At 52.0% G+C, this 20,748-nt stretch overlaps 9 protein-coding genes across 9 annotated transcripts; 4 read left to right on the top strand and 5 right to left on the bottom strand.

The window, feature by feature from the left end:
• Positions 1-734: 734 nt before the first annotated feature.
• Positions 735-2,369, top strand: A1O1_07639 (uncharacterized protein; the record flags this gene model as incomplete). Its single annotated transcript, XM_007728506.1, has 1 exon — positions 735-2,369. One exon carries the CDS (start codon positions 735-737, stop codon positions 2,367-2,369), a length of 1,635 nt encoding a protein of 544 aa, XP_007726696.1.
• A 1,771-nt stretch (positions 2,370-4,140) lies between these two features.
• A1O1_07638 (uncharacterized protein) lies at positions 4,141-4,770 on the top strand (the record flags this gene model as incomplete). Its single annotated transcript, XM_007728505.1, has 1 exon — positions 4,141-4,770. One exon carries the CDS (start codon positions 4,141-4,143, stop codon positions 4,768-4,770), a length of 630 nt encoding a protein of 209 aa, XP_007726695.1.
• Positions 4,771-4,972: 202 nt separating this feature from the next.
• A1O1_07637 (endoribonuclease L-PSP) lies at positions 4,973-5,497 on the bottom strand (the record flags this gene model as incomplete). The annotated part of the gene is made up of 3 exons (XM_007728504.1): positions 4,973-5,054; positions 5,117-5,274; positions 5,339-5,497. The coding sequence occupies 3 exons, from the start codon at positions 5,495-5,497 to the stop codon at positions 4,973-4,975; spliced, it is 399 nt and encodes a 132-aa protein (XP_007726694.1).
• Positions 5,498-5,862: 365 nt separating this feature from the next.
• A1O1_07636 (uncharacterized protein) lies at positions 5,863-8,245 on the bottom strand (the record flags this gene model as incomplete). The annotated part of the gene is made up of 7 exons (XM_007728503.1): positions 5,863-6,326; positions 6,383-6,569; positions 6,627-6,796; positions 6,851-7,124; positions 7,184-7,725; positions 7,779-8,037; positions 8,066-8,245. 7 exons carry the CDS (start codon positions 8,243-8,245, stop codon positions 5,863-5,865), a joined length of 2,076 nt encoding a protein of 691 aa, XP_007726693.1.
• A 405-nt stretch (positions 8,246-8,650) lies between these two features.
• A1O1_07635 (uncharacterized protein) lies at positions 8,651-10,039 on the bottom strand (the record flags this gene model as incomplete). The annotated part of the gene is made up of 4 exons (XM_007728502.1): positions 8,651-9,068; positions 9,120-9,610; positions 9,661-9,774; positions 9,836-10,039. The coding sequence occupies 4 exons, from the start codon at positions 10,037-10,039 to the stop codon at positions 8,651-8,653; spliced, it is 1,227 nt and encodes a 408-aa protein (XP_007726692.1).
• A 583-nt stretch (positions 10,040-10,622) lies between these two features.
• Positions 10,623-12,548, top strand: A1O1_07634 (uncharacterized protein; the record flags this gene model as incomplete). The annotated part of the gene is made up of 6 exons (XM_007728501.1): positions 10,623-10,960; positions 11,016-11,166; positions 11,234-11,663; positions 11,726-11,830; positions 11,885-12,247; positions 12,304-12,548. 6 exons carry the CDS (start codon positions 10,623-10,625, stop codon positions 12,546-12,548), a joined length of 1,632 nt encoding a protein of 543 aa, XP_007726691.1.
• Positions 12,549-13,345: 797 nt separating this feature from the next.
• On the top strand, positions 13,346-13,975 carry A1O1_07633 (uncharacterized protein; the record flags this gene model as incomplete). Its single annotated transcript, XM_007728500.1, has 1 exon — positions 13,346-13,975. One exon carries the CDS (start codon positions 13,346-13,348, stop codon positions 13,973-13,975), a length of 630 nt encoding a protein of 209 aa, XP_007726690.1.
• A 232-nt stretch (positions 13,976-14,207) lies between these two features.
• A1O1_07632 (uncharacterized protein) lies at positions 14,208-15,609 on the bottom strand (the record flags this gene model as incomplete). The annotated part of the gene is made up of 2 exons (XM_007728499.1): positions 14,208-14,834; positions 15,085-15,609. 2 exons carry the CDS (start codon positions 15,607-15,609, stop codon positions 14,208-14,210), a joined length of 1,152 nt encoding a protein of 383 aa, XP_007726689.1.
• A 1,075-nt stretch (positions 15,610-16,684) lies between these two features.
• A1O1_07631 (F-box and WD-40 domain-containing protein CDC4) lies at positions 16,685-19,814 on the bottom strand (the record flags this gene model as incomplete). The annotated part of the gene is made up of 3 exons (XM_007728498.1): positions 16,685-16,828; positions 16,884-19,607; positions 19,659-19,814. 3 exons carry the CDS (start codon positions 19,812-19,814, stop codon positions 16,685-16,687), a joined length of 3,024 nt encoding a protein of 1,007 aa, XP_007726688.1.
• Between the last annotated feature and the right edge of the window lie 934 nt (positions 19,815-20,748).

Raw genomic sequence — 20,748 nt, 5'->3', positions numbered from 1 at the left:
CTCCCAGTGGGCTCCCTAACCGGTGGAAACTTACATCTTAAACTTGGACAGGTTGTTTTCATCAGATGAAAGGTACCGGGCTGTCCATCAGCAGGAGCAGTAGTAGTGGTCTTTCATGACTTTCATCCCTCGTTCATCGGCTGGGCCGGCACCAAGACCGGAGATGGCCACAACCAGATCTGACCTTTGGCCGGGACGTAGATGCGATTAAAACCACCTTCCTCTTCAGGCAACCGTTTTCTATCAAGCCGCGGGTTGGTCCATCCGCCCAGGTGGGGTGATATGAATATCCACTGTGCACCACCCCTTGATTTCATCTGCTGCCTATCTGTCGTAGGGGCACGCCAGCCTTCTTGAAGCCTCCAGCACCACGATTTCGTCCCGTCTCGCCGAAAAGGAAGGCGGTTTCGCGGACGAAGTGCCTCAACGCATCTTCTCATGGACTCTCAGGCAAAGACCCGGTCGATAAGAGAGTATGGATACCCAAGCAGGAAAAGCGTCGGTCGGTATCTGTTCTAGCAACAAACCAGGCAACTCAGTGATAAGGAGACAGCCATCGATACGCCTGATATGAACTTTAGGTGGTGTTACCGTGCACTCATCTAGAGGCCTCGACAGAGTGAGCGACTGCCCCTTGGTCAGTAGGGACACAGCTATAAAGGCTCAAAAGGACGGGGATATCTTCAGATCCATCCAGGGAGTCATTGTTGTCCCCATCAAGAGCCGTTGCAACCATGGACAGAACCGAGACCAGAAACACGACGGAGACGGCTCCTGCGAAGAAGGACATGTCGGTCAGCCGAGTCGTCGACTACGACATAATTGAAGGTTCCAAACAAGCTGCTCGCAGAGAGCACGACCTCACTATCCGGCAGGCGGTTTCTCGACACAGGAAAGCCGTGCTCTGGGCGGCCTTCTTTTGCCTGCCCAACCTGATCATTGGATACGATCCCACCATTGTCAGCACGCTGGTCGGGATCCCTGAATTTCGAAAGAGATTTGGCTATGAATACCCAGCCGGCTCGGGCACCTATGTGCTTGAGGCTGCCTGGACATCGGCGTTCACATATGCACCCGTCATCGGCTTTCTGCTGGCCTCGGTCTGGGGAGGATGGTGCGTCGACCGGTTCGGTCCGCGCAAGACGCTCTTGGGTGCCACAACCTTGTCGCTGGGGACCTTGCTGATCGAGGTGCTCGGCGAGAGCGCGGCCGTCATCTTCGTCGGCGACCTTCTCACGGGGCTGCTCACGGGCAGCTTCCCTGTCCTGGGCCCCGCTTACATCTCTGAGATCCTCCCGGTGTCTCTTCGAGGCATCGGACTATCGTGCAATAACATGGCTCAAGTCCTAGGATCTCTGATCGGGATCGGCATCTTGCGCGGGACGGAGGACCGCATGGACAAATGGGCGTACAAGGTGCCCTTCATCACCGAGTACGCGTTCCCGCTCATGTTCATCGTCGGCGTGATTTTGGCACCTGAGACCCCTTGGTTCCTGGCGAAAAAGGGCCGCAACGAGGCCGCGGCCAAGTCGCTCCAGAGGATCGGCTACGCCGTCGGCGACGAGATTGACAACACCATAGCCCACATGCAGGAGACCATCCTCCTCGAGGAAGAGCTCTCCAAGAGTACTACCTACCTGGACTGCTTCCGGGGCACCAACCTCCGACGGACAGTCATCTGTGCAACTGCCTACAGCGGTCAGTTCTTCTGCGGCATCAACATCGCCTCGGGCTACTGTACCTACTTCTTTGAGCTCGCCGGCGTCACCACCAACCAGGCTTTTGATCTTTCGTGCGGCCTCTTCGCCCTGGGAGTAGTCGGGAACATGCTGGCGTGGCCCCTGATGACATACTGGGGTAGGCGAAGCGCGTACCTGCTGACCGCCGCGCTGGCGACGATGTTCATGTACCTCATCGGCTTCCTGGGTATCGCGCCCAACTCGAACACCGGCGCCATGTACGCAAAGTCCGTCATCCTGCTGCTCTTCAACTTCGTCTACAACATCGGCCTGGGCCCCATCGTCTATGTGCTGATCGCCGAGCTGCCATCGACGAAGATCCGCGGGAAGACGCTCGGTGTGGCCTGCTTCGTGCCTCACATCTTCTCCATCTCCATCACGGCCGGCCTCCCGTACGCCATGAGCGCCACTGAGGCCAACTGGGGTGCCAAAACAGGCTTCTTGTTTGGCGGCCTGGGCACGCTTACCGTCATCTGGGCCTTCTTCTGTCTTCCCGAAAGCAAAGGTCGCACTTTTGAGGAACTTGACATTCTCTTTGAGCGCAAGATCCCGGCCAGGAAGTTCGCAACCACTGACCTCACCGACTTTGACCGTAGCGCCATTGTCGATGCCAAGTATGTGGAGGCATAGAGAGAGCGATGGAACGGAATGGAGAAAGGGACTGCCACAGAGAGGAAGTGGCCGTGCTGTGCTGGGTAGACCGAGAAGAAGGGAGGACTATCGGAAGTGAGCACTTGACATAGAGGGACAATGAAGCGCGCCCTGCCTGAACGGACTTGATGTCTCCCATCCTGGCTTCTCACACTCCAGAGTAGACATGCCACTGTGCATATGCAAGTTCCAGTATACTCGAGTACTATACACATGGCCTCTGAAACTTCGACCCACCTTGCCCCCCCGGTTCTTCTCTCTTGTATAGATCCTGGAATATCTGTTGCCTGATCTGGCTGATGTGTAGCACATCCAAGTTTACCCTCGGTCTCCAAGGATGCCGTTGAGCTTCTATCAATGGGATCGGGCACGAGTGCATGCTTCAACAGTGTATCCGGAATGATAGCTCGTTGACCCGGTGAGGCCGGTAACGCTGCTAGCCTCTGCCTGATATCGGCGATATGATCAGTTCGCACATTTCTCAGCCTTGTTGTGGTTTGTTGCCTTATCGCATCGCCGTCAGCTCCGGAGCCAGTCGCCTTTACCTTCTTGATTTGTTGTTTCACCTGATCCTGGAGTCGGCGGTAGTCTTCGCCGCCTGGTCCATACCCAAGTCTTGATTACTATGGGGCGTCGAGTTTCCTAGCAAGTTGTCTCTTTCAGGACCTGGTCGTTGTTTCAGCCAAGACGGTCCCTGACACCACACGACACCGACCCACATCATAACGGATGCGGCGCCGCGTAAAGGAGCATTGTTGTCTTACGGAATCCCATTCCGGACAAAGTCCACTACTTACCTGGGTTTCCCAATTCAAAAAGCTAGTCTCGCGACAGGAGAGAGACGGTATAAATTTTTTTAGAGGTTACTAATTTTAGTACAGTTAGACTGTAAGTCCTTAGTAGAAGTTTGTTGCAGTTTCTCTAAAGGTTGTAAAAAGTTAAGAAGTTGTAGAAAGTTAAATTCTAAGCAACGTTGCTCCTAGTTGTTATACCGTATAAATACTAGTTAAAGGTTGCTAGTATTGAAGGTCGTCGGTTCGAAAAAAGAAAATCTGCTTTTTTAGTATTTTTACTAATACTACTACTGCTACTACTGCTACTACTACTACTACTAAAAGTGCTACTAAAAGTGCTACTAAAAAAGCAAGATTTTACCGCTACGCTATTATACCTGTAAATCCGAACTTACTCCGAAATTCGAGAAAATATCCATATAAGCCTTAATATTTTAGGTTTACTAGAAATTTACCTAAGGTTGCTAGTAGGTTGCTAGCTGATTAAGGTTGCTTTTCTCTAGGAAGAAGTTGTAAAATTACTTAGCGTTGCTATAAAAACAACGTTGTAGGAACGTTGCTTTTCAGATAAAATTGCTAGGCTGTAGCTGTCTAACAACTAGTGCAAAACCACCTAGTTTCAGTTCCAAAACCCCATTTTCCTGGTAAGTACTACTGGCCCTCGACCGGAAGGCGCGGCCGAAAATGCCCGGGATTCAGACCCGTTTTTTACCACAAGATCTTACCGACACAAGCCCGAAAACTTTATTGAATGAGACGAAGAACTGATAAAGTCGGCGGCAATGTCAGATGGGAAGGGCCGACCAAGACTAGTAGCCAAGCACCTTCGTACCCGGGTTCGAAATCACCCACAAGTCGGCCACTCGCTACTCGCAAACGATCTACGTCAAAACCACGCAACTCTTCGTTTGGAGAAACAGAAACAACCAAAGACGCACCGAACCTAGGAGCCAGAAATGGCACACGGACACCCCAAAGTCGTCCTGTTCGACCTGCTGACCGCGCTTCTCGACAGCTGGACGCTATGGAACCAGGCCGCTGGTAGTGAAGAAGCCGGCCGACGATGGCGCGCCAAATACCTGCAGCTGACCTACCAATGCGGAACGTACCAACCGTATGAGGATCTGGTGCAACAGGCGTCCGACGCAGTCGGCCTGCCTCGCAGCGCACCCGAAACGCTGCTTGCACGATGGGACGAGTTGAAGCCATGGCCCGAAGCGCCCGGCGTGCTGCGAAAACTGCAATCTCAAGCCGTCAAGATCGGGGTGGTCACCAATTGCTCAACCGAACTGGGACGCCGGGCGGCGGCGACTTGTGGCGTGACCTTTGACGTCGTGGTGACCGCGGAGGAGATTGGATTCTACAAGCCTCGGATCGAGACATATACTGCGGCATTGAGGGTTTTGGGTGTCGAGGCAGGCGACGTCCTCTTTGTGGCGGGGAGCAGTGCTGATGTGCCGGGCGCTTCGGCGGCTGGAATGCAGGTCGTCTGGCACAATCGGGTTCAACTGGCGCCTCTGCCGGGCACGACCTCGCCGTTGCGTGAGGGCCGGACGCTCGAAGAGGCACTACAGGACTTTATCTGAATCATGGACATAGACTAAGAGGCATTCAGACATGTGCATTTCGGCTGTCTTGGTTGTCTCGATTGGCTACTAAGCTTATGTCCGCCATCTTTGACGTTTGTCAAGAAATATCACCTCTCAGAGGAAGTTTGCTATGGCATGAAGTAGGTTGCCATCTTCGATAAGGACAGTATATGCAATATTGCACCCGGTCATCATTTGTCTACGGCGCTGGCCCCGATACAACCGCCACACATTCAATCTCAACGTCACTTCCCCGAGGTATCGTCTTCACCACAACGCAGCTGCAGCAAGAAAGATCAGTCACAGTGTGGATACAAATCAAGGCAGAAATCTCATAACTAACGTTCTTGAAGGCTTCTGTTCTCCCCAATAAGTCTTGTAGACCTCATTCATCGCATCAAAGTCTTTCATATCAAGCAGATATACATTGACCTTGATGACGTCGTTGATGCTGGAGCCTGCAGCTAATAGCACCGCGGCGAGATTCTTGATACATTGATGCTAGTGGCGTACTGTCAGTCTCGCAAGCAATAGCTTGTAGAGTGTTAGGTGGCCTCTCTCTTACAGTATGGGTCTGGATGTCACCCTCGATGATGGCCCCTGTCTCTGGATCTGCGGGCAGAGATCCTGAGCACCAGACGAAGCCGCCGGCGACGGTGGCCTGCGAGTAGATTCCTACTCGAGGTGGCGGTGCGTCCTTGGTGAAAACCGAGACTCGAGACATAGTATCTTGGTGAGATTGAAAGATTGAGATGGACACTGGTACTGTTTTGCGGTTGAATTCGACGTGGCAAGGTGGATTACTGGTAGTGTGACTCTTTATTAGACTTCTGCGAAAGGGCATATCATGGCATGCCAGGTGACATGCATGCTGTCTGGGATGGGTGATCTGGCGTTTCCAGCCTCTCAGTGGTGAGAATCGTCAAAAAGATTAACACGTATCCTCTTCCGGAATCGCCCTCCGAAGATTCTCTGCGAGCGGTGGAAGCCTCGAACCGGCCTCTAACTCCTTTCTCAAATCGCCGAGCGGAGTTGTGCGGTTGGCTTTGCCAATTTCTGTGACATCGTAGAGGACCCATGCCAATAGTACTACGGGATACCCGAGAACGAAGGTGCAGGTGCGTCTGCTTGAGATCCAGGAGCGGCCCAGAACCAATCCTGTTGCATCACGTCGTCCGGGATCCAATCCCGGGTGAAATCGGAGCCCATCCCATCAAACAAAGAAAGTGAGACGTCCGACTGGTCTTGGCTTGTTTGAATGTCCAGGGTGTTCCATAGCTGATCAAGCTGCTGGTTGCTGTTGGGCGGACTTGCCCCAAAACACGATGAGTTGGATTTCGTATTGATCACCCGAGCCGCTTCTCGAAGCTCTCTGAGCTCGTCCCTTCGACTTCCGGCTGGCACGTTGCCTTTGGAACACATCCAATCCAGTATTTCTTCTGACTGCGCGATGTATCTATCATCGATCGCCATACTTGGATATGCTATGGTTGTCAAGGTAAGGATAAACCCCGCGGAAAACACTGATTGCAAATCGAGGGGGAAAAATGGCTCTAGGTGATATCAGAACGGTTCTTGGACTGCTAATAGTGCATGAGACAGGGCCTACCAATAAGGTCTCGCTCATGGAGAACAGATAAAATCTTGATGGCAGTCGTCGCGGCGCCGACGCAAGTCTTCAGCAGCGCCAAGACAGCTTCTGACAGGGTTTTGACGATAGGTAATCCATTCAGGATCGGTGCGAGTCTCTGCTTTGCAAGGACGAACAGAATTGGCCGGGTTGTCATAATAGTACACTGTCGACGGCCCAGTCAGTGTACACAGAACCCGGTATCTTGAGTTGGGTATAATACCTGATAATACATGATTTGTAAAGTTGCCGCGACTCGAGAGACCCGGCCGGCATTGAGGTCCAGTCCAAAGTCACCGGTGAAATCTTCGGCAATTTTCGTCATCGAATGGAAGACTTCGCGAATAGTGGTCATAAAAGATCTGTCGAGTCTGCTGTTGATTCCGAACGCAGCTTTAACAAGTTAATGGAGTCTAACCAATGATGGTCTTCAATGCAGGAGCTCACCCGACATGACCTTTCCTTCCAAGTCAGCCAATTTAACGTGGAGGAGGAGCGCAGCATTTGAAAACCCAAGATCCTCCTGGCCTGGTAGTGAGATGTCAAAGTCTTTCTCCGTGATGCTCAGGGGGGCTCCCATGTTGATGGAAAGCTTTCGATCAATGATATAAAGTGTCCACCAAAGCCGTCTTCTGCGTTCGTAGTCGGTGCGTGTTAGGGTTCCAGGAGGCGCCTCCCGATTCATGCCAAGTGAGAGGGCGATTCGCAACGCTTGGCCAATCTATTATCACCATACCCCTGGTTAGTAGAGTCAAGTCAAGTTAGAGAGTCCGGACGCACCATTACATAGGCAGAGCCACGTATGTCTGCAGTTAGCAGATAGAGCGAAAGAAGACATAACACCTCCACGTATAGAACAGGATCTTCCCACGAGTCCAAAATGCCGGGTAACAGCTGTAGGGCGCGAATGACATCGCTGGCTCCTGGTGGCCCAAGTGAAGACGCTCCTCGACGAAGGAAGAGCTTTCCGAAAGCAATCACCACGAGGAATTGCACGTGCCACAAGTCGACAAGAGCTTCGGCCGTCGAGCCATTCTTGTAGAAGGTATCGAGTTTATGCATAAAGCTCTCCTTTTCGAACAGGTGATACGTTGGACCTAGATGAAAAAGCGTCGTGTTCGTCAAGAATTCTGCGTAGTCACGGGTTGGGATGTCGTTGGCGTTCAGCGACAGTGAATTGCGCACTGAGGCGGAGCCCATTGCGTAGGTGGCCTCCTCCGAAGAGGGGATGAGGTTGATCACAACCTCGTCGCCCACGGTTTGACGCAGGAAGCTTCGGATCTGCCAGCTAAATGCCCATGAGGACGAAGATCCTAGATAGCCTGATGATGGGGTCAGTGGCTGTGAAAAAGTCGGTCTAGGATGGTCCACGAACGCTCTTTCCCTGATGAGTCCACCAGGAAGAAAGACTGGGACGAAGTCAAGGGGTTTTGGACCGGCGGCACCACATCTTCTGTCAGCGCCAGACGACTGACGCCCGTATTTGACTGCGGTACGGCGATACCCTCACGATCGGATGCAACCCCCCAAGAACTCAATCCAGCTTGGACATTTGGAGGGGTGCCCAAAGCCGTCTGAGTTTCGGGTTGAGGAACGGCCTGCCGCTCATAAGCAGCGAGCCTAGAGGTAAGACCCTGAAGGTATCTGCTAGTAATGAGTAACGATCAGAGCGGCCCATTGCTGGTGAAGAGTGGCCCTGCCTTTCCGATACTGTGACTCTTCGTCCAGTATTCTCGTAGACACATGCTTCTGATCGCTCGGTACAAGTTCTGCAGGGGTACAATCCAGAGCACCTGATTTTCTTTCGTTTACATCTCTGGCATCTAGGACGTTGCGGTCCATGTTAGCGGAGAGCCGGGGCATGTAGCGGAGAGACTCCTCACGCACGCATTCGGTACTTTCTTTCGTATGGCCGGGGGATTGGGAGATTCGCGTGGCATTATCTAAGCGGAGTCAGACACATCGACCGTTACTGAAAGTACTTGTTAGGTACATGGGTGAGTAATGCAGGATGAACCGTGAATGTAATACAAGAAGAGAGAAAACACTCGCGGCTTGAATCCATCAACACCGCCAAGAATCGGTAAAGGGCAATCAATACCTATGATTGGTCATGACATAATCCAGCCTCACTCGGTAGCTACAGGCTTATGATTGGCGGAGATATATCGGCTGTCAGAGTCCACCTCGTGGGTACCGAGCGAGGTCAATTACCTAGGTACCTACGAAGGGGCCGCCTCTGTCCTCCTACCACCACTTCCATGGAAAGAGTATATCCCGGACAGTACCATCCTCGTCGGTGATAAAATGCCATCCATACATCGCGCCGACAATGCAGGTGTGCTGGACATCCAACTCAACCTTGTCACCAATGGTCCACACATCCTGGGCGCGTTGGTTGTCATCTCCATCATACACTAGTATACCATGCTCCTGACTCACACGTCCAACGATCCATCCTTTCTTCTTTTTGTCTCGAACCCGAGCAATGCCACTTAACTCTCCTGGTTCGCGAGTGAGAGCGAGGACGCCGGCGTTGATCAAAGCCTCGTTGCGCTCGCTGTAGACGGAGCATACCTCGGCTATCACGGACATTGCGAGGTTCGAAGAATCGATGGTGCCCGTGGAAAGCTGCTGAAGGTCATTATAGATGAATGTGCCTAGACTTTGTCAGCAAATCACAGCTCACACTTAGGGTTATTGTTCCTGGAAGCACTTGCCGGCATGAATCTCGAAAGTTATGTTCGAAGCAACTTGCTCCTTGATCGAGCGGATAACTCTGGCTGTAGGTGATGATCCGATCGACAAGGTAAGAGGTTTTGTTGGATCCGACAAAAGCTCCGTGGCTGCCAACACCCCGGTGATATGATTTTGAAGTACTGTCTCAGCCATCTCCACGGTCCATCGATTCGCCGTCTTTGCCGAATAAGAATAGAATCCATAAATCTCTACATTTGGTGCTTCTTCGACTGCACGGACGAGCTTCTTCAACTCAGGTGAATCTAGAGGCAAGCCTGCACGTCGACCCCCCATGTCTAATTTGATGAAGACTGTCCATGGTTTCCCCCAGTTCTCTCTGCATCGGACATATTGTGACAGGATAGACACGTGGTCGATGTGGTCGATGAGGAGCCTCGTAGTGACCTTCCTGGAGAGCTGGTCCAGTTCTGGAACCACAGAGGGACAAATGGGAACGCCATAGAGAAGCTATCAAAACTGGTCAGTACGGCCCTTCCGGGATGTGTCCTACTACATACGTCTTTGACCACTCCTTCCGTGATCAGACTATCAAGTCCGCGCGCTTCTCTCAACGTTGATATGATGACCTTACTCGTTACGTCGCCCAGGAGGATCCGAGAGACAGCTTCTGTCTATTATCAAGTTGGTATCAGTGAATGAGTGACAGGAGCTTGGTCCAATTCATCTACGCACCTTGTTCGTCTTGACGTGGGCGCGGAAATCTACGCCCGATTTCTTGACCTTTTCATGGAAAGATCGCGCATTCCGCTTCATCACAGGAAGAGATAGGCATAATGAAGGGGAAGGCAACTCGGACTTATGCTTTCCGATAAATTGCTGAAGATGGGATGGGTATGGCGAACCCGTTGCCAGTGTATCGTGAGATATGGATCCCATTGTAGCGAAAGCCTGGCTGCCTGAGACGGGGTGTCCAGAAACCTGGCACCAGGAGTGAACGCGCTCACGAGGATGTAAACATATATTCCCATTCGGGACCTGCCAGCGCCAAGTGATCTGTATAGGCGTTTGCCTGCCTCTACTCCGGACAGCGGTTCCGGTGATGGAGTCTATCTGGCTATTGAGTTCGGGCAGCCATTCCGGACCCACCAAACTCTGAATACATCAAACAACTTTTCAAGGGTACCGATTCCGAGCATGAATCCAGACTCCAGAGGTAGGATATGTTAATCTGATTGGTTTATGCTGGCGAACTGCATCATGAGAACGGAATATTGGCTTGGCCTTCGGGTAGAGCTACTCTCCTGCCCGAGGCTGTGTAGACGACCTTACAGCTATACCGCTTTGAGCCGCAAGGCTTCGAGCCCCACAGGGAGCTTCTGCATGCTCGCCGATGCTTATATACGCTGTCGGGAATGATTGAGCCTTGATGAGTCGATACCTCTGTCCGTTTCGCTGGTTGCACATGTCAGCTCCTTTACCTTTCAAACGTGTCTCTCTCATTCGAAGACCCAGACCGACAATGGATGAACAAACCACCAAAGCCCCTGCCCAAATGGAGGTATCACAAATGGGAACCGGCAGCTCAAGAGAAGTTGATACTCACAGGGAGCTTCGTCGGGGTCTCAAGAGGCGTCACGTATCTATGTTTGCACTTGCTTGTGCTGTTGGCACCGGCCTCATCATCGGCTCGGGCACTGCTTTGACAAGAGGTGGTCCTGGAAGTATGCTCATTGCTTATATCTTGGTTGGGATTGCCGTGTTTTTCATCATGACTGCACTGGGAGAGATGGCCACATTTGTGCCTATGAGCAAAGGATTCAGTGGATACGCTACACGAATGGTCGACCCAGCTTTTGGGTACGTATATATGTCTACCATGCTGGATGACACTTTGCTCACTCGGACCATACAGGTTTGCGACGGGGTGGAACTACTATTTCCACTACATCATCAGCATTCCCAGCAATCTTACAGCTGCGGGCTTGATCATCCAATTCTGGAGGCCAGACCTGAATGTTGCCATATGGATAACGATCTTTGGGGTTGTGATCGTTGCCATCAATGTCAGTCTTGCCTGCTTATCCTGTGTAGCTTCAATTTTCACAACCAGCTCATCTGACAATCTGGTAGGTTCTTCACGTCCAAAGCTTCGGAGAATCTGAGTTCTGGTTCAGCATTATCAAAGTCTTGACCATGACTGTCCTCATCCTCACCTGCCTGATTATCTCCTTAGGCGGAAACCCTCATCACGACCGCATCGGGTTCCGCTATTGGAACGCTCCTGGGGCTTTCGCCCAACACCTACTCACGGGAAACACAGGATATTTTCTCGGCTTTTGGGCTTGCATGTGCCAAGCGTGCTTTGCGTATGCAGGCACTGAAGTAGTGGGGATGACATTTGGGGAGATTCCCAACCCAAAGAAGAACATACCTCATGCCGTAAAGCAGAGCTTCTACAGGATAGTCTCCTTCTACGTCGTGGGCGTTTTTGTTCTCGGCATGGCCGTGCCATACTCCAACGAGCAACTGGTGGGTGCTACGAAACACTCGACCAGCGCAGGTGAGTACAATCAAATTGCCATGGTACTTATGAGACAAGATCTAACATCTAGGCCAATCCAGCTGCATCACCTTTCGTGGTCGCGATCACTCTTGCAGGCATCAACGTCTTTCCTGATATCATCAATGCTGCGTTATTGGTGTTTGTTATCAGCGCGGCTAGCAGCGGTAAGGTCCTTCTCAACGATATCGTTTCTATGTGCTTATAACACTCCCCGCTAGATATCTATTGCGCCTCCCGATGTGTCTATGGATTGGCTAAAGATGGTCAAGCACCTCGAATCCTATCCCGGACTCTCGCAAATGGAAGCCCAATCATTGCGGTTATTCTAAGCTCATTGTTTATTTTGCTCGGATACATGAACACCCATAAATCAACGGCGACAGTCTTTCAATACTTTGTCAGCTTGATGACCGTACTGGCCGTCTTGAATTGGATAGCCATTCTACTATCCTATATCGCTTTCCGACGCGCTCTGAAAGTACAGGGCATCGCTATCAACCAGCTTCCATATATTGGCATTCTACAACCCTACGGCGCATACTATGCACTATTCATTTCAGTTGTGGTTGTTATATTCCAGGGTGAGTCCCCGTCGCTTTTAAAGGACTCAAAACCTGACTTGGCTGTCTCCCAACAGGATACAACGCTTTCATACCACATTTTGACGCCACGACATTTGTCCTACAGTACCTGGGTATTGTTTTGTTCGTGGGAAACGTCATCCTCTGGAAGATATACAAACGAACAAGACGCGTCCGTGCAAGGGATCTAGACCTCGTTACCGGAAGACAGGAAATTGATGCTGTAGAAATCGAATTGGAGGAAGAGAAGAAAGGCTTTGTATTGAAACGAATGCTTGAGAAAGTGCGTAGCCAAGCCTGATCCAGATTGACGGCGCCATCTTATGAGATTGCACTATGGCGCCGCTGCTGACAGGGGAGGCAGAGTCGCTCCATGGCCAGGAACCCTCGGAAGGCTAGCAAAGCGACGGGCGGCGCATTAGAGTGAGAAGGAGAGGATTTGGTTCGTGTATACCATCAAAGGCAACCAACATTGCTTGCACCCCGCTGCTCCTGGCATGCTTGCTGCAGCCTACAAAGCTCCCTCTTCCGATGGTCTGTACAAGACCATGGGCCGTCGGTATGCAGTGCCGACCGTCCACCTGTGAGATCTTGTTGTTGGCGATTTGTCTTGAATACTAGTAGGCGTTGAGTCTGAAATGCTTGGAAATTCACAATTTGGCAAACCTTGACTTATGCTGGTGAGTCGTAAAGTCTAAGTCATATCTTTTAAGGGGTTAAGTCTATACCTATACCTATCATGTTGAGATAGTACTCGGTATTAAACAAAGGGGTGAGCGCAGGGCGGCGTCACCATTGTCCCGAGCGGGACTGGGCCGCGAGGCTGAGGAACATCAAGTGTCAACCGAGTACTTCACAGTACCAATAATACGGTGGAATATAATTTGCACCGTACGACGTGCCCGATGAAGTCATCCTCATCATGGTGTTCTGGGACTTTTCTCTTTTGAATAGCCATACTTTCTTAGCTGTTGAGCGTAAACAACACTCTTCCGCCTCCGCGGACTGCAGACGGTGGTGTCGCAGGCATTATTACTGCCTCTAACAGGACATCATTCAACCTACCGTATCCTCGCCAAACCCCCATTGAAAAGCAAAATGTCAGAACCTATTCCAGAGTCAATTCCCACGTCCGCAGACCCTCGCTCTCATCGACCCATTAAACGCGCCCGCGGCGCGAACACTCCTCTGGCGGCCCAAGCGAACGAGATCGAATCTCTATTTCTGGATCCCAGTCGACCTGTCACTCTACCTCCGCCGTCAACTGAAAGGAAGTCAGCACTACCAGCGCCGCCAGAGATCGTCGCAAATGTGCAGGGCTCATCTGCGGGTGCCGGTTCCGGCGAGTTTCACGTGTACAAAGCCAGTCGAAGACGCGAGTATGAGCGACTGCGGGTGATGGATGAAGAAGCCAAAAAGGAAGAGGAGAACGAGCGGTGGGAACGGGAAGAACGAGAGAGGCGAGAGAGAGACGAGGAGAAGACGAGGAAGAATCGCGAGAAGAGAAATAAGAAGAAAGCGAAGAAGGGAGGAGCGAAAGACAAAGACCACACGACGGAAAATGGTGCAGCGGCTGTGGGCGCAAACAGGGCGACTGACGGGGTGAAGAGGAAGGCTGGCGGCCTCGAGGTTCCGAAACGAGACAATCAGGCAGAGGACCAGGAAAACAACGGCGGTCTTGGGGAGGTCGTCAAAGACGCAGGCATAACGATCCTCGAAGACGATTGAAAGCATACGCAAGCTGGGAATTAGCCGAGCTTAAGGACAGCTAATGCAATTGCCCTGACGAGGCTCTACACCACCGATACGGACGGTCCATCACACTTTTATTCTGGACCCCGCTGGACCACGGGCTATGCAGCATATGTGCATTGATACATTCCACTACAACAACATGCTATCGTCACCACATATTGTACCAAAGCGCCATGCAGACACGGAGAATCCATCCTTACATAACTCAGGGGCTTCTTTTCGTCTTCTCGATAATCGCTTCATCGATCCCGCTGAACCAGCGCATGAACAGCTGAAACGTCCCTGGCATGGCACCATAAAAAGGCATACACTTGGTATAGAATGGGGTCCTTATCACGCCACCATCTCCCCTTTCTATCGTGCGCACAATCTCTTTGGCCAGGTCCTTGGCCTCTATCACTGGGCCGAAGAAATGCGCATAGAATGGAACAGACGTATTGTCAGCGAACAGCTGTGTGTCGAGTTGACCTGGCTCGACGAGGAGAGTTTTGACCCGCGCAAAAACAGAAGGGTCCGGATTGTTGCGCAGTTCATGGTAGAGCGTCTGATGAAGTGATGAAACCGCGGCTTTCGACGACGTATAATCTGCCAAGCAGGCGGGCGCGAGATGAGCGAGAATCGAGGAGATGGTAACTATATGCGCGCCCTTCGGAGAGGACGTGAGTCGCGGCAGAAGCACGGAGAGCATATTGAAATGTGACATGGCATTGATCGCCAATGTCTCGCGGGCCTGGTCGGGTGAAAGGGACGATGGTTTTCCCGGGGAGCACAGTAGGGGAAGGCCATTCACAGGCGTCGCGGCATTGTTGACAAGGATCGTAGGGGAACCGAGCTGTTTTCGGAACCAGTCAGTACTGCAGCTCGCATAACAAGATGAATCGCCATAGGCACCAATTACATAGGGCATCGAAGAGAAGAGACCATAGAGAACACGCGGTTTAGAACAATCCCTGAAGAGTACGAAGAACAAGGCAAATGAGAGACAAGTAAGCAAGCCATATCTCAACCGGGATACCAGAGAACAAGTGAAGAAGTGGACGAGAGGAGGTGAGAGACAAAAGGAAGACAACCATGAAACATACCTCATCGATGACCCTGTCCACCGCCATCCTCACATCCTCAAGACCGCCAACATCGACCTTGACCCAGATCAGGTCCCACCGCTCCATCTCCTCCTCAACCTGGGCATCAGGCTCCTTAACATCCAAGATGGCAACCTTGGCCCCTTTCCGCAAAAACATCTGCGCCAGTACTCTGCCCAATCCAGACCCGCCGCCCGTGATGACAGCGACTTCCTTCTCCCATTCCACTCTCCTATGCCGCCCGTAGGTTATGCGATGGTTGATCCAGCCCGACATCTCCACCACCGCGAGAAAAGCAGTGTAATATAGCGTATAGTAGGCCATAGGTTCACGGTGCTTGTGGATTGAGGCCAGGCAGAGGTAGAAAATCAAAGTGATCCAGGGGTGGAAGACGGAGTTTGCTAGAATCTGGAGGAGGAGATCGAGTGTTATGTGGCGATACCATGGCTTCGGTCTTGCCAGAGGAGAAGGAGAAGAATATTGAGAAGGGGGTGATGACCCTGATGATGAAGACTTGGAAGCCATAGCAGTCACACCTTGTCGTCGTCGTTGTCCTCTGCTCCAGAGAAATATCAAACAGGAAGGAGTATTTGTCAAGGCACAGTCTAGACGACCCTTAAATAGCTAGAATCGCAAAAGTCTGGCGCCTGGGGTTTGTTGGTGTACAGCTTGGATTCGGAGTCAAGCCGTCAGGGCCGTGGGTGTCCAGGCGCGGGTTGTAGACTAGATCCGGTCAGTTTAGTGTTTAAGGTGAGATTTCAAGAGGGATCAGCCTCGGTGAATGCATCGACCCTTCTCTGGCAGAAGATGAAAGAAGCCATGCTTATATCACAAGAGGTTCAGTGGTCTTTCAGTAAAGTGGTTGTGTCATGGAGTTGTTTCAGATATGAAGCCGAGGGGCGTAAGGTTGAAACACAACGTGTCCGGCTAGCAGGCCAATCAGAGACTGGGCATCTTCAGCATCTGACACGGTATCTAAGACAAGGAAGAGATCACAACATTGATTATATTCCGCATGGAAATATGAAGGCACCCAGATGGGTTAACAACGGGAAAAACGTGTACAAGTCTCACAAAGAAAAAGGCACAAGCAGAGGTTAAGCAGGAGACATGCAGATACATTGTACTCGTATACAGTATCTCCCCCTAGTCAGGATAAACTGCATATCTACTGCAAGAGACAAAGCAGATTCAATCAGGTCGCTTCAATAATGGCTCATTGGCATCGTCAGGAAGACCGGCTGCTGCCATGGCATCCTTCGAGGATACTCTGCTGTTGCACTCGAGGCAGAAGTAGCCCCACCATACTAGGAGAAGACCAGCACGGCTGCGAAGAACAGACCACCTTCGAGCTGCTGCCGTTCTTTTAGTAAGAGGCAGACGAGTAACAAACTCATAACAACCGTATCCTAGTGCTGTCTGTACTTCGAATCTCTGATCGCAAAGCATCATAAAGGGCAAAAGCCCAAAAACAGGTTCAGTTGCTGGTATGCCGGCCAAAACACTGCACCTTCACAAAAGAATGGTGCCAAGGGTATCTTCTGAAAACTGTTGCATTTCCGTCGTGTCGTCCAAGAAATCATCAAGACTCGGATAGCTGTCACATATCTGCACGGCCGTCCAACTCCAAAAGGTCGCCATCATCGTTATTCGCGTCCGCCTCGAAGCCGTCGGTATCAACAACAATGCGTCGGCCCAGGTTGTGTTCGGGTATGCCGTCGCGAGCAGCACCGTAATCGAGAACCTGGAGTCAAGTCAGAATGATGGGTAGGGAAAGAGTGCTGAACCGCCGTGCTTACCTCTATGTACGTCAACCCGTCTCGCTGTACAGCTGCAACGCAACGACGCTCATCAAACTTGACCTGCCAGACCCCGCTGAGGTCCGAAAGTAAGTCTTTGATGCACTCGCCAGTCCTAATATTCCACAGTTTCAGTGTTCGGTCCGATCCCGAGATGACCTTCTCCCCATCGTGCTTGAAGCACGTGATGGCCCCTGTATGTGCACTCAGAGTGGCTTTGCATTGCCCGTTTTCAGGATCCCAAATCCTCAAAGTTGAGTCGGCGGCAGCGGAGACAAGCTTGTCACAGTTCAAGTCCAGCAGCCCAACAAGAGAAGTATGCCCTTCCAGGGTATATTTCAAGGAACCTGTGTTGAGGTCCCAGATTCTTACCATGTTGTCCATCGAGCCACTTATGCACCGGTTGCGAGCATGGTCGAGGACCACACTATAGACTTTTTGCGTGTGTCCCTGGAGACGGTGCACGGTTTCACCTGTGGAGATTTTCCAGACTCGGACAGTACAATCGTAGCTGCCACTGACCAGAGTGTCAGCATGAGCGGCGATGGCTCGCACCGAATGCTGATGGCCGGTCAGCGTCCGCACAAAATAGGGACAGCTGTCGGTATCATTGTCGTTCTCGGCCTGGATAAATTCGGCGTCTCCAGGTCGTGGCAGCTTCCACACCCGAAGCGTAGAATCCCGGGAGCCGGTGATGATGAGGGGCTGCTTAGGCATCATGATGGGCTTTCCTTCTGCATTCTCGCCGACTTTCACAGGCATGACGATTTGCAGACAACGCACAGTGGATGTGTGTCCACGGAAGACCTGGGTCTCACGAGCCTCTTGGATGTTCCACACCCGGACCGAGCGATCGGTCGAGCCGGATACAAGCGTGTTTCCTTCATACTGCAACGCCCAAACTCCACCTTCGTGACCCGTTAGAACTGCCCTGAGGATGCCGGTCCTGGTTTCATAGACATTGATGTTGTTATCATCGCTGCCCGTCAGGATCTTGTCGCTATCGAATTGCAGGCACGTGACCACGTGCGTATCATGCGCACGGAAAGCCAGGTGCTGTGGTTTCGTGTCTTCAAACATCCAGTTGCGCCTGATGAGATGATGTCTTCGGTACAGCGACTTGTAGAGATGAAGGCCCTTCAGACTCGGCAGTCCAACATTTGGCTGCGGCACTGCCAACATTGCCGCATTAGCCGCATTATAAGGCCCTTCGGCCGACGACATGCGTTGCATCCAGTCAGCAGACATGACGTCATTGGAGCAGTCACGTGAAGAGTCCTTGCGTTTCACCTGCTTGTTGCGCCCCGACAGCATCGTGGCAGCCTTGCGCTTTGAGCGACGGAGGATACCACTGAATCTGTTTTGACAAGGCGGGGTTGATGGGCTCGGGGAGTTGTTGGCCTCTGATTCGGGCTTGGGGTTGTTGGTGTAGATGAGATTCTCCTCATAACCATGTGGACCGACAGGGTCTTGCCAGCCCCAACCTTCAGAGATCGCCTTTTGCAACTCGCCTTTGGCCAGAGTATATCCGTCCGCCTCGAAAAGCTCCTTCCAGGCTCTTTCGTCGCTGTTGATCATCTGACGCCACTTTTTGGACACCTGCGCTGCTTTGCATAAGCTCTTGAAGTCGAGGTATTTGAGTATGTTGAGTGCCAACTCCGGAGGAAGGATCGTCAAGAAGTCACACTTCAATGCTGGGTTGACAGCATCTGCAACCACTTGTAGCGTGGGCTTGGGACATCGGCGAAGTAATTGATGCATGACATAGCTTTTGAGCTCGTCAGGGATAGCCTCAAAATAGTCGAGCATAGCAGGCAGATCTGTTACAGATCCGGACATAAATGGAGCTGACGGCCGAGAGGAGAGTCGAGAGTCAACGTCAAGGACTTGCAAGGGTCGAAAGGGGTTGGATGGCCGTACTTCAGCAGTAGAGCCTCTCGAGCCTATTTGATGCTGCGAAGCCATCTCAGAGGTAGCATCGACATCCGCGAAGTACCCAGAGTTTTGCAGTGTTGCTGCGGCCGTGACGGGAGACAGGCTCGGACTAGGAAGGCTGCCATCATGTGCTGATGGGCTTCCAGCAACGTGTAGCCGCGACGGCACGGATGATAATGCTCGTCTGCTCGGTGGTCTCGGCTGACTGGGCCCAGCCTCCTCGTCGACTGGAGGTGTGGGAACTGCGCTGTCCTGTGAAGAGCCTCGTCGTTGTATGGGAGCGACCACTGTCCGGTCGGTGGAGCTATTGGAGTCATCGTCGAGAATTGGTGGCTGTTCATCGCCAGGCCTAGGCGGACGAGGAGTCGGCAAACTCGTCCGGTAATCCACGCTCGGAGATGGGAGGAGTGTATTGGTGCTTCTGCATGCGTTGATTGTGCTTAGAGGCACACGTCGACGGCTTGCTCTGGGAGGTCTGGTAAGACTGTCTGGCGTTACAGGGTGCGAACCCTGCACGTCATGTATGCGTAGTCGAGGGAGGCCTGTACCCGCCCTCACACTTAGGTCAATGGATTGTGCAGAAATGCTGGACACGGGGGGTAGGGTAGGCGAGGAGGTATGTTCTTCGTCGTCGGCAATGGATTCTGGAGAAGCCGGTCGTTTCTGACCACGAGTTTGTGGATACGTGGGAGTTGAAACATCACCAGGGGTCTCTGTCCAGGGCCGGAATGTTTCAACCGTTCGAATCGTTCCGTTTGCGTTGCGAAGCGTCCGTTGCTCGACTTCCATCTGTGTAGCGAGGTCAGCATAAATTCACATTATGCACTCAGTGTCTAGTACCTGTTCCAAAGCCAGCGTTGTATCCTTGGCCTCACGAAAGACCGTTTGCTTTCCTTCTATCTCGAAAAAGATCTGCCGGAGGTGGGCAGGCGTGGGGGTAGTCGCAAGGGGATAATGCTTTGGGTCGAGGTCTTGCATACGACGTGGTGGGCGCATAATAAGAGGGGGGAACTTCGTAGTAGTCGTGGTAGTAGTCGTAACGACTGTAGTCTGTGTCGCTGGAGCCAAAGAGAATTGGCCCAACAATGAATTCGAGTCGACATCTCGAGTATACATTGGGAATCCTCGACTCAGCGATCTGCGCCCCGTTTCCGGAGCCGAATGCCGGGGGTGATGAAATTCTCGACTAATATCCTCCATCATCTCTTCATCCTCCGTTGCACAGGTAGTATTCATCATAGCGTTCAAGAGTTCGTGTGGTGAACACACATTTGGCCAGAAGAAGAAGGGAAGGGAGGGGGCTGGTGAACTGGGCGCGTCGCCGGGGTGAACGGTCTGTTGAAGATCACCTCTCGATCGTAGGCTTTGACAGAAGTGTGTAAGAATCGATCCTTAGATTTGTGCTCAGATGAGTCTTGCCAAAACATCAACCTCGGTCGACAAAGGGAGAACAGGATCAGTCGAATCTAGGTTGTGAGTGGTCGTAGGTCTGGCCACCGACGGCCTGTTAAAACTCTTCAAAAGACAATGGCACTACCGCCCATGAACGACATAACGGCAAGGAGCAGAATACGGCATCCCAGTCAACTTTCCAGGAGTGAGGGTCGTAACAAAGAGAAGTGTAGGAGGCGGGAGTGTTTGGTATGTTCGGAGAGTGGCATGGAGTGGGCGGAAAGGGACTGACATATGACTTATTACTGACGACCGTAGGACTGGGACGCGCAGCGCAGTCCAGGCGCAGCGCAGCGGCCACCAAGCGTGACTGCACACTCTTCGCTTGGCGCGCTTTGTCTGTGACGCCCTTTAGCCAGATCCGACTCTCACAAGCCCATCATGGATTCAATGCTTTTATTAACTACGACCGGTCACCAGGTACTATTCCATCAACTTCATGAAATTGAGCGTCACTGGCAGTCTCTGCACCCAGTGA

The sequence above is a fragment of the Capronia coronata genome (assembly GCF_000585585.1).
Source record: "Capronia coronata CBS 617.96 chromosome Unknown acBCG-supercont1.7, whole genome shotgun sequence".
NCBI classification, from domain to species: domain Eukaryota; kingdom Fungi; phylum Ascomycota; class Eurotiomycetes; order Chaetothyriales; family Herpotrichiellaceae; genus Capronia; species Capronia coronata.
This window is presented reverse-complemented; position numbering and strand designations above follow the sequence as displayed.